Source organism: Sebastes umbrosus, chromosome 8, assembly GCF_015220745.1.
Source record: "Sebastes umbrosus isolate fSebUmb1 chromosome 8, fSebUmb1.pri, whole genome shotgun sequence".
NCBI lineage: Eukaryota > Metazoa > Chordata > Actinopteri > Perciformes > Sebastidae > Sebastes > Sebastes umbrosus.
In genome coordinates this window covers 23,180,922-23,195,158 of record NC_051276.1, presented here as the reverse complement: position 1 = coordinate 23,195,158, position 14,237 = coordinate 23,180,922, and the positions used below count along the sequence as shown (strand labels likewise).

The window sequence follows — 14,237 nt, the reverse complement described above, 5'->3', positions numbered from 1 at the left end:
ATAGGTGACAAAGCAGTTAATACCAGATTAAGAAATAACTTTAGTAGCTGCTAGAAAAGTGTAAAATTAGGACCTTAGAAACTTCAGAGATCATGTAGTATTTCCTTATGTGCACTGAATAGAAAACTATTAAACACTAATAATCTTAGTGGAAACAGGAAAACCCAATGACAGCATTATTGGCTGGGGAAAGACTTTGAATGTTATTGAAAACAGGAAGACAACACAAAAACAACAGACGTCAGCCAAGGCAACAGTATCCAAAGCCAAGTCTCTGTTTCAGAAATTTATAGTGCATATTGGCAAGGCTGTCCACACACTGACATGACAACGTGTTTCATATCCTTTTGTCTACAAACACACATGGACAAGTGAGCACAGCTCTCCTTTTGAAGCCATTACGTAATTATTACCCCGGCAACATGTAGTTCAAGTGTGTACGCAGATCTGTAGCCCGTTTCACCTCCAGGCTATGAACCAGGGACAGCAGCCGCTCACCCAGACCTGGTCTACGTCTAAACACCTGGATCTGCTTCCTATCCGTCAGCCTCTTCCCATCTCTCTCGGGGCCAAGCTTTCATTCACGGCCAATTAGGATGTGATCGGTGTAACAGCGCGGCTGTCCACCACCAGAAGAGTCCGAGCCAGAAATAGTGGTAGTGGTGGTGAACCAGCGGCCAGGGGGCAGGGGGTTGGAAATTTGAGTAGTGTGTGTGTGTGTGTGTGTGTGTGTGCGTGGCTCGTGTTGTGCATGCTTGTGGATCTCTTTTGTGCCATGGGGAGGAGGGGTGGAGAAAGAAGGCTGTTGCTTTAAACAAGAATGTGTTCATTTTTAAGGGAGAGGGGGGAGGCTCAATTTGTCTGCCTGGTGAAACACTGCGAGAGGATTTTTCATCATTTAAAAGCACCAAGGAGTGAGAGAGAGAGAGAGAGGTGCAGCTGAGAGAGACAGCCTCTTAGAGCTGTGAGGCAGAAGTGATGGATTCAGCCCACAGAAAAGTGACAGTCTTCTCCTAACGGGCCATAGGCAGTACACAACCTGCCCTGGACTCTCACCATTAATCAGGAAACTACCTCCACCATCCAACTGTAAAGTTGTCTCTTGAAAACTTTTTTTATTCCAGTGGATTTTTGGATTTTGTTTGTTGAAGAGTTTCTGGCAAGTTAAGCTTCTGTCGGGCTAATGACGGTGTTTTAATCATAGGCTTTAAAACACCACTACCCTCCACGGCTGGGATGGACTGAGGTGACAAAGAGTGAGTAACAGTCAGCGCAGAAAAAAGGGGGAGAGGAGGACGCAAGGGGTGCAGCTTTCACACTTGGGATGACTTTCTACCAGGAGAAACTTCAATCAGCTCTGCCAGGAGGGCAAGGCAACTGAGGGAGACTCATCAGTACTCTGCACTTATCTCGTAAGCATTGAGCAACCTTTTACTTATTTATACATTTATCTTATTTATTGTGCACGTGTACACTAAATTATGTCAAACATTACTTCAATTCACTGCACTGACAAATTGCCTGTAACAAGTAAGTCCACAGAGCAAATGATGACCTTTATTGGAGTTGTTTTTGTGAGCTCAGAGTCAGCCCAGTGACATTTGTAACAAAACAGTGAAGCAATTATTTTGCCATTTCGTTAAATGGATTGAAGTCAGACTTTTAACTGTTCACTCTCAAGCCGCTGCACTTCACATAATGATTTTGTTTGATCATAAATTCATCAGTCGTCATGCAGCATCTGTTATCTGACTCACTGTTCAGTGCCAAAGGGTGATTGTACTTTCTGATGAGTAACTGGACTGATGGACTTGGTTGAGGGGGGGTTAATTCAGCGCAGGGTGATGCTGGAGAGCGGGCTCTCTGGGCTAAGTGCTTCTTCGCTACTGATAAAACACTCAAGCTTGTGAAAACACAGGACCCTAAATGGGTAAAATAAAGGCATGGGGTAATGAAGAGGGTGTGTAGTAGATGATTTACAGTAAGAGCCTTGTATGATACATGCTGGCATATATAATTCTAATATCTAAATAGTACCATTCATTTCTAAAAAAAGATAACCTGACTATGTCACGCAGCTTCAGGATGTTCCCCTGGGCTCAAGAGGACAGGGAAGCAGGCGGTTGAATCCCGTCTTTGTTTCTGTTGCCACAGCAGTGTTTGGATAAGGGGGCTTTGAGGTAGAATACTGGAAGTTATCGAAACAATTCCAGAGACCCCCCGCCTCTCCATCTGACTCAGATCACAAGTGCGGTACGGAAGAAGCAGCATGAGACAGAACAAAACCTAAAATCTGACCAAAAACCTGAACTCTCCTGCTCCAAAACAAATACTGTCCTATACCATGAAACTGAGCAGGTAGTTGAGGTTAATCATGTTCAAAAAATGCCATGTTACGCGCTTACAAGGATTACATGCTTGAGGAAAGAATGAGGTCACCCTCAAGGTAATGTAATAGTGCAGATTACCATGAGCAGATTGAATTTGACTCTGATCCAACACATATTGGGTGTCATGCAAGGAGGCTGCCGGTTCTCAGCGGAGCTGGCGCTAATTTGAACATGCAGCACGAAGCCGCCCCTGCAAAGTGCCCGCTTTCTTTTCAGCTACTGGCAAATTAGGCGCTGCTGTGCAGTCGTGTTGTGATCTCCTGTTGCGGATGATGATGATGTGATTACGAGGCATTCACACAGAAAGTAGGACGCCGGGAATGAATTGGGTCAGTAGATACAGTATGTCTTATAGATGCAGAGGGGATAAGCGCGAGTAGTGGTCCCGCGTCTAGAGAGGGTCTAGCCCTCTCCGTCTGCCACCATTGACTCTCCGTGTGTGTATGGCAGCTCGCTCTAATGAGGTGACGAAGAATGCGAGGAATGCCATGCTCACGCCGAAATGAGAGGGGCTGGGGTGCGAGACATCAGCCAGTCTGCCCACCTTCTAATTAATATGTGCTGAGCATGACTAAAAAGGCTGGAGCACAGCGCTGGTCAGAGACACGCTGACCTACCCGCCGCACACACTTGATTTAACACTGAGTCAAATCCAGAAGGAGGAGTCGTGTAAACACAGACTTACCACCTGAAGACAGTAAAACCAAAACATTTTGGTGTGAAGCAGACTTGAAGAAATCGCCCAAGAGGAGCTGCCAATCAAATTCCGACGAGAGGTGTTATTCACCGCACACTACACTCGTTTGTTTTTAGGCCCTGAGCAGAGTAGACGTGTATATGACACTTCTCAACACCGGTTAATCACTGCAGCTATTTGCCAGTCAATGGCAGCTTGTTAAAGTGAACTGATGTCGGGACAATGACGAGCCACGGGGGCTGTTAACAGCAGGAGGAGGAGGAGGAGGCCTTTCTGTTGTTCCCTCTGGCAGACTGGTGGACGGGTTAATAACAGGCTGTCTCCGTCGGGGCAGATGGGACTCTCTCTCACGTCCCTGGGATACCGAGCCCAGCAAGTGTTGTTATTTGAAAACACACAATATCGGAAAAACACTCTTAGACACGCACATACTGCATTCACTCACACATTTCATCACAAGCTGCAAACATTTTCCCCCCTCAGCTTTGAAGTGTAGTGAAGCCTAGAGCAGGAGATTCCGGGCTAACGACATCCAACATGGGACTCCTCCGCGGCAAGGGCAAATCGCTCGGCATTTCTCAGAGACAGAGCTCATGTTCCGGGGGGAGAAACCGCAGGAGCCACTGGCCAAATACAGTCATCAGCACATTACGAGGGACAGGCTCTGGGCTGCTCTTTTATCTTGGTATGGGCTTACTCGTAAGCTATTATTAGAGATATCTTTTGGGCTTTATCTGGAAAGACTATAATATCATTTCAATGAGTGTCTCTTTGCATAGTGCGAAACATATTTATGACACTACGTTTTCCGAATCAATCAGCATTTGCTGAGGTGATGTCATACGGCCAGACTTTGTTGGCAGGATTAGACTGTTCTTTAGAAGTTCTCAGGAAACTAGTTGACTAACACTCATACAATTTTGTTGACTATTTGATTAGTTGATTTAATCGACAGATCTGTGAAATACTCCTCAAATAGGGAGGTTAATAATTAACCGTTAACCGACATTAAGCATTTTAACCGATTAACGCTATCGGTTAAAACAGTTAAAAGAAATATTAATAATTAATAAAAAAGCTGAGCGGCTCAGAGGAGCGGCTCGTCACTTTAAGGAGAAAAGCTGATCCACCTTAACAGCCCACCTTAAGAGGCAGAGCCGGAGTTGCAGGATACAGGAAGTCGGCTCCGGTCTCTCGAGCTCGCCTGAGCGGTGCGGAGCAGAGGTGTTGTAACATTTATTCACCCACAAATAAACTGTACACACACTGCTACGTTCACAGCTAAACGCCACCAACAACCCCACACTCACCGCCGCCACACACACACACGGTCTGTCGGACACTCGTTAAAGTTATGCCGGGCAGACACACAGCTGACAACCCGCTAAACTAAACTAAATGTGCGGTGGAGACTTTTACTGGGAAAGTTGCTGCATGTCTGCGACACTACATGTAGCACCGTGGGTGCTACAGTAGCTTTCCTGACGGGTGAACTGGGGACTCAGCTGTCTGTTGTGCTCATACACTGCAGCTGGCACATGCGAGGTTAACGGTTAATAATCGGATAACGAGGGTCAGTTATCGGTTAAGAAAATGTTTCAAAATTAGCATCCCTATCCTCAAAGAATCACACAAAAGCACCACTTTAAATCTTGTGTTTACCAGAGATGTGCTCATAAGTTTCTTGGAAATAAGTCATTCAGCATGAAAAAAGCCTATAAAAAGACTAATCGACTAAATAAATCTTAGTCGGCTAAGAACAAAATGACCGATTAGTCGACTAATCGACTACGAGGGGGCAGCCCTTTTGAAACAGAAACTACACTCTTCTTTGAGGTGTTTTGATTAATAGCAGTTTCAACTGTGGACTTGCTACTTTTTGTTACTGATTTGACAAAATGCCATGGGAGAATCAGACCTTATATTCCTCTGCACTGAAGGGGATTTTATTTCTGGCCAGGTTAAGTATAATAGCAAAATGACTGACAGGTTACAGAAGAGTACAGGATGCAAAAGCCCACGCAAGTTTATTTTTTTTCGGTCAGTAAAAGTGTTTTCACATTCTACTCTAGACAGATAAAGCCAAAACGGTCATGTTCTTAGAGAGTGCTGCATTTCTCTTCTCCACGTCTCCTACCTAATGCGCTGGCAGCACGCCCGGATTAACAAGACAAAAACATTTCTGCTCTCTTCCCAAGTTTGCTCTTCCTATTAAATGGTGGATTATCTTCCACACCGAGATAGGCTAAAACAAACGCACGAGGAGTTGTAAGGACTGGCAGTCCTGACGCGGATCTTCAAAAACTAAAGCCAATAAAAGTCTCTGTATAATGCGTTCTGATTAGACGGGCCCCTTCTGACTCTGGGGAGGTGTTACACAGGACCCCTCTGTAATCCAATATGCAGCAGCTTTCAATTAAGGTGCCCCAGGAGTTCAAGGCCTTGTTATCCTTACACAGGAGTTACATTCTCCTCAGCACTCAGTGGCATCCCCCTAATAACACCACATCATCCACAAAAACGGCCTGCACTTATTTTTCTAATTAAAATGCCTACCCTTTGAATTCTGGGGATAACAGTTAAGTATCTCATTCTCATTAACTCTTGAGGAAAGTTATGGGTTGTTGTATGGGAGGACATAGCATTTAAGAGAGACTGTAATCTAGACAGGGATTAATGGTATCTGAGATTTAATCAGAAAGACAGATCAGGAGAACGTTATGTAACAGATGCCGGATAGTTAAAGTAAGCTTTTAGTCTGTTAAAACAGAAACACACGGATGCATAAATTCAGATTAATTGCCTTTCGGTGTCTGAACGCAACTTATTTCCCTCTTTTGGTAAAGGCTATGGACAGGAATGATGCAACACGATCGATATTTAAAGCGGTTCCATGAATAGCATCATCTGGTAGTGTCTCAAATTTTCCATAAGCAAAGATGTCCAGGCCTGCAGAGGGGAGCAGATAGGAGTGTTTCTGTATGTCAGTGGCAGTCGCCCAAACACAACCTGAGCCCAGCACAGCAAACTAAGCTAAACACACTCCCCCAACAGCAATGAATCTGACTAAAGAAATCAGCACATCATTAGACTAAAGAAATATTTTTCTTAGAGGCAGTCAGGTGATTAGTAACTTTCAAACAACATGTACTGCATACTTTTTGATAGCGGAAAACTGATTCAAACACACCAGGATCAAGGCCACATGTATCCAATGAATGACACAAATGGGAAAACTGCAGTGTGTTTCCATGCCAGTAGTGATACGTACAGTGTAGTAACCATGAGATTCTTCATATATCACATGTGAATATAATGCTTTTCCTGTCATGGAAAGTCACAGCAGCCACTGGGGCGCTCAGCGAGGCAAGTGAGCGATTTTCTTTCAGATCTAATCTGTTTCGGGAGCTGTAATAACCTCCAGCCATGTCTAGGTTGAGATGTGTATGCACAGGGCTTCTGTGTCTGTCTGATTCTGACAGGTAATGGAGGATAGGACCAGTGTAACCTGATGGGCAGCCTTCTTCTGGTCCCAATCAGCTTAGCTGTAAAGGACTCCATTGATGCCCTGTCAGTTCTAATAGTAAGGCAAAAAAGGTTCAGAATAGGTACGCTCATACAGTCTTCTGCTTACCAACTACAAAAGTGAGCCAGCTGGTCTAACAGTTCCTCCGCCTCACTCCCCGCCGCTCCGAAGAAAGACAAGCTACCTAGCTAGCCATCCGTCTCTGGAGCTGCGTCCGTTCTCTTCCAGGCGAGCTACGACCACACTATACGGCCACACTTACATGTGTTGCCACTGTAACAGCTAACAACAATCGCCATTTTCTTTTGTACTAGTCAAATGATCGTTCAATGTCCACTCCAAGGTCTACTCCTATTCTATTTCTATGTTTTTTTCACTACAATACAATCATGTTCTCCATTTTCTTCCCCATTCTCCTCAGGCGTTGGTGAGTTGGACACATGGAGCCCCCTTCAATGGTCCTGCTGGGGCTCCTTGTTGTTTATGGACTAGCCTGCGGTGCCCAGCAGACTCAGGGGAGTCCGTCGGGCAACAGCCACGGCAAGGACAGGACCCAAGTATTTGAGAGCAGTGAGGATGATTTAGAGAAAGGATTTTTCTATGCTGGAAGGAGCAAGCGCGCTCCAGCCGAACAGCCACAGGACAAGTGCTCCTACACTTTCATTGTGCCTCAACAAAAAGTGACCGGAGCCATCTGCGTCAACTCCAAGGAGCCGGAGGCCATGCTGGAGAATCGGGTGAACAAACAGGAGCTGGAGCTGCTAAACGTTGAGCTGCAGAAACAGAAGAGGCAGATCGAGACCCTGCAGCAGTTGGTGGAGGTGGACGGAGGTATTGTCAACGAGGTCAAGCTTCTGAGGAAGGAGAGCCGAAACATGAACTCCAGAGTCACTCAGCTGTACATGCAGCTGCTCCACGAGATTATCAGGAAGAGGGACAATGCCCTCGAGTTGGCTCAGATGGAGAACAAGATCCTGAACCAAACCTCCGAGATGCAACAGCTCACCGGTCGGTACAAGGATCTCGAGCACAAGTACCAGCACTTGGCATCTTTGGCCACCAACCAATCGACTCTTATTGCCCTGTTGGAGGAGCAGTGCCAGAGTCGCCCGCCCCCTCGTCATCACGTGCCCGTCGTCCCCCAGCCACGGCCTCAGCCACCTCCGCCATCGCCACCTCTCAACAAGCCTTACCAGCCACCCGTCATTCCACGAACCAACAAGCCAATCAGCAACGAGATCCAGAGTGACCAGAAATCTCAACCGCCACTTCCAACGATGCCCACCGGCACACACAGCCCCTCCACCACCGACAAACCCTCTGGTGAGTCCAACAAAGTCCAGTATGAACTTTTAAATAATGACATTTCTCAAGTTCTATTTTTGAGGCATTCTTACCAAACACACCGGTTGCCATCACAAACCGCAGTCACAGACAAAGGATTTTGTGTCTGAGCTAACTTGTGAACCTCTTCATCATTAATCACACGACAACGCCAAGTACCCATTCTTCCATTCAGTTCCGATTTAAATACATCCCACACATTCCCAGGGCAAAGGGCTCTCAGTGAGAACAGAAATGCTGTTGTCTCCAGCCTTTTGAGATGCATATCATCTAATTGCCGTGGTTCACCCCACACCAAAACACAAAGCATATTAGTAGGGTAAATACATGTGCCTAAATGGATAGCTGGATCCAAGCCCATGGGACTCTTAAACACATGTTAGTGCATGATAAAGCTTTATAATTGATGCAAAGGGTGTTTAGTGGTATCAGTTGCAGCGAGTAGTCTGTTGCCGTTTCCTCCCTCTTTTCCCATTTGATTTTCATTAGGAGACTTGGTGGAAAAAAAGAGAACAAGCCATTCCCAACATGACTAGTGGGAGCTTTTTTTTCTTTCCATTGACATTTTGTGCCACCGCTTGCTATTTTCATGAGGCTGCATGTGAACGGTAGCCTTTGTATGGAACGTTTGAAAGGAGGCAAGTAATTTCCTGCCCATAGCCACGCAACTAACACCCCAAAAAGTTACATAAACCCTTAACACGAACAGAGAACTGCACACAATGCGGGAATGGAGGAAGGAAGACAGGGAGGGAAACGGAGGGATGGAGTCTAAGAAAAAAAAGGGGGCGGCGGGGGGGTAAAGTACGCACAGAAAGAGATACCGAGAGTCAGTGATGTCATTTGTTCCATTTGCGCCAGGCAAGAATCAGTCATATGTTCCATCAGAGCAGCAGACTTTATCAGGCAGAACAGAGCGGGGCAGGGCAGGGCAGCTCTCTGGCTTGTATCTGCTCAACAGACATTCCTGAGAGTAAATGGATGGCAGAGAGCGAGCCGAGAGATAGATATCATCCAGAGTGATTTTATAAAACCCAAAAACAACCTTGTTATTGAAGGACAAACTTCTGGCTATTCACATTATGGGAACGCTTTCACGGTTCCTATCTCAAACTGAGCTGTGCTTTGTTTCCTCTTTCATACACCTCCTCTTTCTGTTTATCTCTTGCAATCTGTTGATGCACCCCTTCCCTCACCTCTACCCCCTTTGCGTGACCCCACTATTCTCTTTGCATTTGTTTCCATTGTATTTAAACACTTTGTAATCCGGGCCAGTTGGCAAACCACACAAGTGTGAAATCTCGAGACCTTAAACACTTTCACAGCCAATTGAAGCCGGGGAGCCAGTGGCCCCATTAGTGTTTTTCCATATCTGCTAGGTTTGGAATTTGGGGGTGAGATCGTAATGGCACGCTGGCACATTAGGTTTGACTGATTTGCACCATGAAATCCAATAAAACAACATTGACCTTGCTCAAAAATCTACAAAACTTTTGTAGCACGAATTCTGTTTCTGCAGAAGAGCGCAGAGCTGGTGCTGCCTGATTATTGTCAACATGACTCGTCTTTGATTCAGAGGTTGTAAACAAGAAATGCATCTTCATAAGAGGTTGCAGATGCCATCCTGTTGCTTCACACAACTTTTCATAATATTGAAAAAAAACTTTCAGCAGTATTACTGGCAGAGAAGTACAGCTTAAGACAGGGATTTACAAGCTGTCGATGAATGAATTTAGTCTCGGAAATCCTCTTTTCAAAACGAATGCTGTGAGGCTTTAATATGCCTCCAATGAAAATGATTTGTCTGTATATTATAAAGTACAAAAACCTAAGTGAAAGTAAGTAAAATGAGTATAATCCTGCACTTTAAAGCACCCCAGATGATCTAAAGTTAGTGTTTCATCATTCAGTAGTCAGGATTCCCTTTGCCCTCATGCCAGTGTTTCTTTTGGCTGCACAGCCGGCAGCCATTTCCCTTGTGAGAGCAGCAGCCAAAGTCAATTTCACTGTTAAAATGATAGCTTCTGCTGAAAAGCAGGATTCCCTACGGCAGAGTATAAAAACTCTTTGTGACAGTACGACTTTTTCTCCATTTCCCTTTCTCAACTTTTGTAACTGACAGGATTTTTGCATGCTATAAATGTCTTGTTGTTTAGGGCCATTTAAGGATTGTCTGCAGGCTCTGGAAGACGGCCACACTACCAGCGGCATGTACCTGGTGAAGCCGGACAACGCCAACCGGCTTATGCAGGTGTGGTGCGACCAGAGACACGACCCGGGCGGCTGGACCGTGATCCAGAGGAGGGTGGACGGCTCCGTCAACTTCTTCAGGAACTGGGAGACGTACAAGGTGCGACAACCTCACACCAAATCAAGGAGCTCATAGTTTTGGAGGGAAGCAGGCGGCTCGTGTAGGTTGTTTTGCCACTTACCAGATGTGAGCCAGTAATGAATAGGTAATTGTTAAGCTCTCAAAGTGTCTGATGTAGTAACGGTCTCAGTCGCTGCCACAGCCATGACTCATTAATTCCAGCAGCATCAGTTGGTCTTTGTGAATGAGTCCACAGTAAAATAACAACGTGGGGATATTGGGCTTGAATGACACATTAGTTGGTTGTGTCTACATTCCTGGTGTTGTGGAAAAATAACCTTATTTTTTTAATATTGCATTACACGGTACCTGATAAACAGGGTTACGGAGTGGATACATTTTTATTCAGGGGAACTTCTTTAACTTCTGAAAGGGAAACCCCTCACACAGGGAGCAGTACTTCACTGCTTGCCAAAGGTTCACTCGGGTCCTGATTAAATCTCAGCTAAGGGCAAGAGTGCAGATCTTTCCGAGCCTTTTACGAAAACCTTTAAACCACACGAGATCTGAAATTGCATCTGTACACTCATCAGAAGGGGTGTTTCCATGATTCAAAGCATGTGCTGGGTAGGGGATACCACAAACCAACTTACAGTACGACTGGAGCCAGAACAAAGCAGTAAGACGGCATCCAGTATGTCGGATTTCAGACTAGGTAGGCTTTTTCCTGCTGTGCTTTCAATAACAAAATAATAGTGGAAAACTGGGCACCTGGTGCTAGCTGTAAACTTGACTCAGAGGGTCCATTTATAATAACGTTCCTTGACGATAAACAACCCCATAGAAGAGCTAACTCATAATTACCTCCAGAACACGAGCATCGACCCTGAATCATCCCCCAGACAAACAGTTCAAAACGACTTTTTTTTGGCATTTTTTTGAAAGATGACAGTGTAGAAAGAGAGAGTTGTATGACACGCAACAAAAGTCCCAAGGCTGGAATTGAACCCGGGACGTTGCGGTTACGTGGCATGTGCTGTAACCACTCAGCTACGAAGGCCCCCCGTTCAAAGCTTTTCAAAGAGAAATCTTACCAATAGTGTTTTTTCTTATCGTTGCCCTTCACAGCAAGGTTTTGGCAACATTGATGGCGAGTACTGGCTGGGTCTGGAGAACATCTACTGGCTGACTAACCAGGCAAACTACAAACTGCTGGTCACGCTGGAGGACTGGTCTGGCAGGAAGGTGTTTGCGGAGTATGCCAGCTTCAGAGTGGAGCCCGAGGCCGACTTCTACAAGCTAAGGGTGGGCCGTTACCACGGCAACGCCGGAGACTCCCTCACCTGGCATAATGGCAAACAGTTCACAACACTGGACAGAGACCACGATGCATATACAGGTAAAAATACAAATTTTAAAAGTACTTAATTGGACAAACGTTGGACGTTACGTACGGTTTGTATGATTACTTACGAAAAGTCATTCCTCATTTTTCGTGCGTTTTCCTACAAATGTCCAGCATTACGTGACGTTTCAATTTCCGGCCCTGTCTTTTCAAATTAAACTTCCGTCTTCACTGGAAACAACTTGGTTAGGTTTAGGTAACAAAACTACTTTGTCATGTGTCGCTCTTCATACTTCCTAGTTCACAATTATGTGGATTACATACAAATTGCTTTCGTGGGATACAAATTAGAGTACTTTCCTTTAGTAGGTATAGCTACAGTGCAATCCGTTCAATGCAAAAATTATGTTTATGCAAGCAGCCTGACAGTTTTTTTCATGTTTTTCAACGTTTCTAGGCAATTGTGCCCACTACCAGAAGGGAGGCTGGTGGTACAACTCTTGCGCCCATTCAAATTTGAATGGAGTTTGGTACCGAGGAGGACACTACCGCAGCCGCTACCAAGATGGAGTCTACTGGGCTGAGTTCAGAGGAGGAGCCTATTCACTAAAGAAAGTGGTCATGATGATCCGTCCGAACCCAAACACCTTCCACTAAGCATCCAAGGAACACATACTGTACTGTACTGTATCTCTCACTAAACAAAAACCTTTTCAGCTCCTAGAATCCACCTTTTGTTTCTTTAATGGAGTGGCACCACACCAAGTCAGATGACAAAGAGACAGACGATGTTGAAAGTGCAATATCAAACATCAGGCTTATCTACTGGCATCTCCTGCACCTTTATTTAGTTGTCTGTACCATTTTCCCTTTTACGTATGACTCAGTAAAGACGTGTTCTCATTGCTCAGGAGTTGTTTTTAATACACTGTCTTTCATAAAACAAAAACCTGCTTAGCTGACAGTGCTCTCATCTGACCCGAGAGAGAAAAACAATATGAACCTAATTTGACATAAAAAGAACAGATTACAATAATTCAGTAGAGCAACTTTGAGATAGGTTGAGATAGGAACCCTACAATATATATTTAGTATGTATGTAAAGTTGTTTTTTTGCAGTAACAAGCAAATGAGGTTGACACAGGAAACATATCCAGTGACTTTTATTTTCATTCTAAATACATTTTTCAAATGTGTAATTTATAGGGACATTTATTGACTTGTAGTACAGGGTTGATATTCTGGCCAGTTTTGTTAATCATAACAAAGTATACTATAAAAACAGTGCCATCAAACCAAAACTAATAGCAATACCTGAAGTTATTAACAGTTCGCTTATGCAACATCTGATAGATCTAAGAACACCAAACTTTGAAGAGGTACGCTCTCTTCAAAGTCCTGCTTTTTTTTCTTAAAAATACTTGTTTTGAAATCTTGAATCTCTTGAACAGGTATCCACCAATTTGCTTGTATGAATCAAGCACTGTATTTACTGTATAAATCTAGTGTTTTTGTTGATGTCAATAGATCCAACACATTGCGTTTGTACATAAAAGATATTTGTAATATAATGTATTAAAACCTGTTATGTCACTATTACGTTGCAATAAAGTATGTACAGCTTATGTGTTTTCTATTTTTTTGGCGTTACTTGGTATAAAACATACTTAGACTTATAATTGTTTGAATTTTAAATTTGTTTTATTTTAGTTTTGACTTTTCAGTTTCATTTTAGTTTAGTTTTAGTTTTCAGAGTGCATATGAGTTTAATTTCAGTTTTTCAGAAAGTTTTAGTTTGACAGTAATACTATGATGCCTTAGAAGTATGTAGTTACAAATACATGGTTGGAAAACTATAGTAATGGCTATAATGTTTAATCTTCGCCCTACTTTACGGTCCGAAGTGAAGCAATTGTGGCACGGCGCCGTCTCCTGCAAGGTCAAGTCCCTTCAATTTCTGGTTGGCGGAAATTCATGCCGTCCCCTTTTTCCATTTGTGATACATTATAGCTAAAAAAAAAAACTAAAACTGAAATGAATTTACATTCATTTTATTAGTTTTTAAACAGGATATAGGATATATGTTTTATTTAGTTTCAGTTTACTAACAATATTTCTCACTGCTCATTTTTGTTTTAGTTTCAGTTTTATTTTACTATAATAATCCTGCACCAAAGTAATATTTATCTGTTGTCCAAAAGTGAAAGTAAGAACACATTGTTTGAAAGGGAGTACATATGTTACGGTTTATTACATATGAAATTGTATTAATTATATCCTTAAGAAGCTTCTCAACTCTACCATTTATCTTAAGTGACGTCGTTCATCCAAAGACACTTAATGACAACAGTCATAAACATTTATAAAATGTAATTCATGTTCGTATCAATTTTCATGACTGTTGCGCCAGCCTTATGCATACCTCTAAAAGACACAGACACTAAGATTTTGAATGTTAATCCTTTAGATTTCTATTTTAGTGGATTTATTTGGGGATTTTGCAGATCACTCTCTCTCTCTCTTACTACTCTCATGTATCTCTCCTGAGAACAAGAGACAGACTATGAGCCACTATTATTGTGATTTTTATGAAGTTAATTTCCTCATCGCATCATTTTAAAGCT

The 14,237-nt window shown here is 43.6% G+C and overlaps 1 protein-coding gene across 1 annotated transcript; it reads left to right on the top strand.

Annotated features, from left to right (window-relative positions):
- Nucleotides 1-854: 854 nt before the first annotated feature.
- angptl2b (angiopoietin-like 2b) lies at nucleotides 855-13,240 on the top strand. Its single transcript, XM_037778669.1, has 5 exons — nucleotides 855-1,412; nucleotides 7,035-7,936; nucleotides 10,114-10,307; nucleotides 11,397-11,667; nucleotides 12,071-13,240. The coding sequence occupies exons 2-5, from the start codon at nucleotides 7,054-7,056 to the stop codon at nucleotides 12,268-12,270; spliced, it is 1,548 nt and encodes a 515-aa protein (XP_037634597.1). The 5' UTR covers nucleotides 855-1,412; nucleotides 7,035-7,053; the 3' UTR covers nucleotides 12,271-13,240.
- Nucleotides 13,241-14,237: the final 997 nt, after the last annotated feature.

Excerpts from the sequence above, each read along its gene's own strand:
- angptl2b (XM_037778669.1), top strand. The coding sequence starts at position 7,054 with ATGGAGCCCCCTTCAATGGTCCTGCTGGGGCTCCTTGTTGTTTATGGA. Across the intron at positions 7,937-10,113 it reads CACCACCGACAAACCCTCTG|GGCCATTTAAGGATTGTCTG; the intron begins GTGAGTCCAACA and ends CTTGTTGTTTAG. Across the intron at positions 11,668-12,070 it reads AGACCACGATGCATATACAG|GCAATTGTGCCCACTACCAG; the intron begins GTAAAAATACAA and ends CAACGTTTCTAG.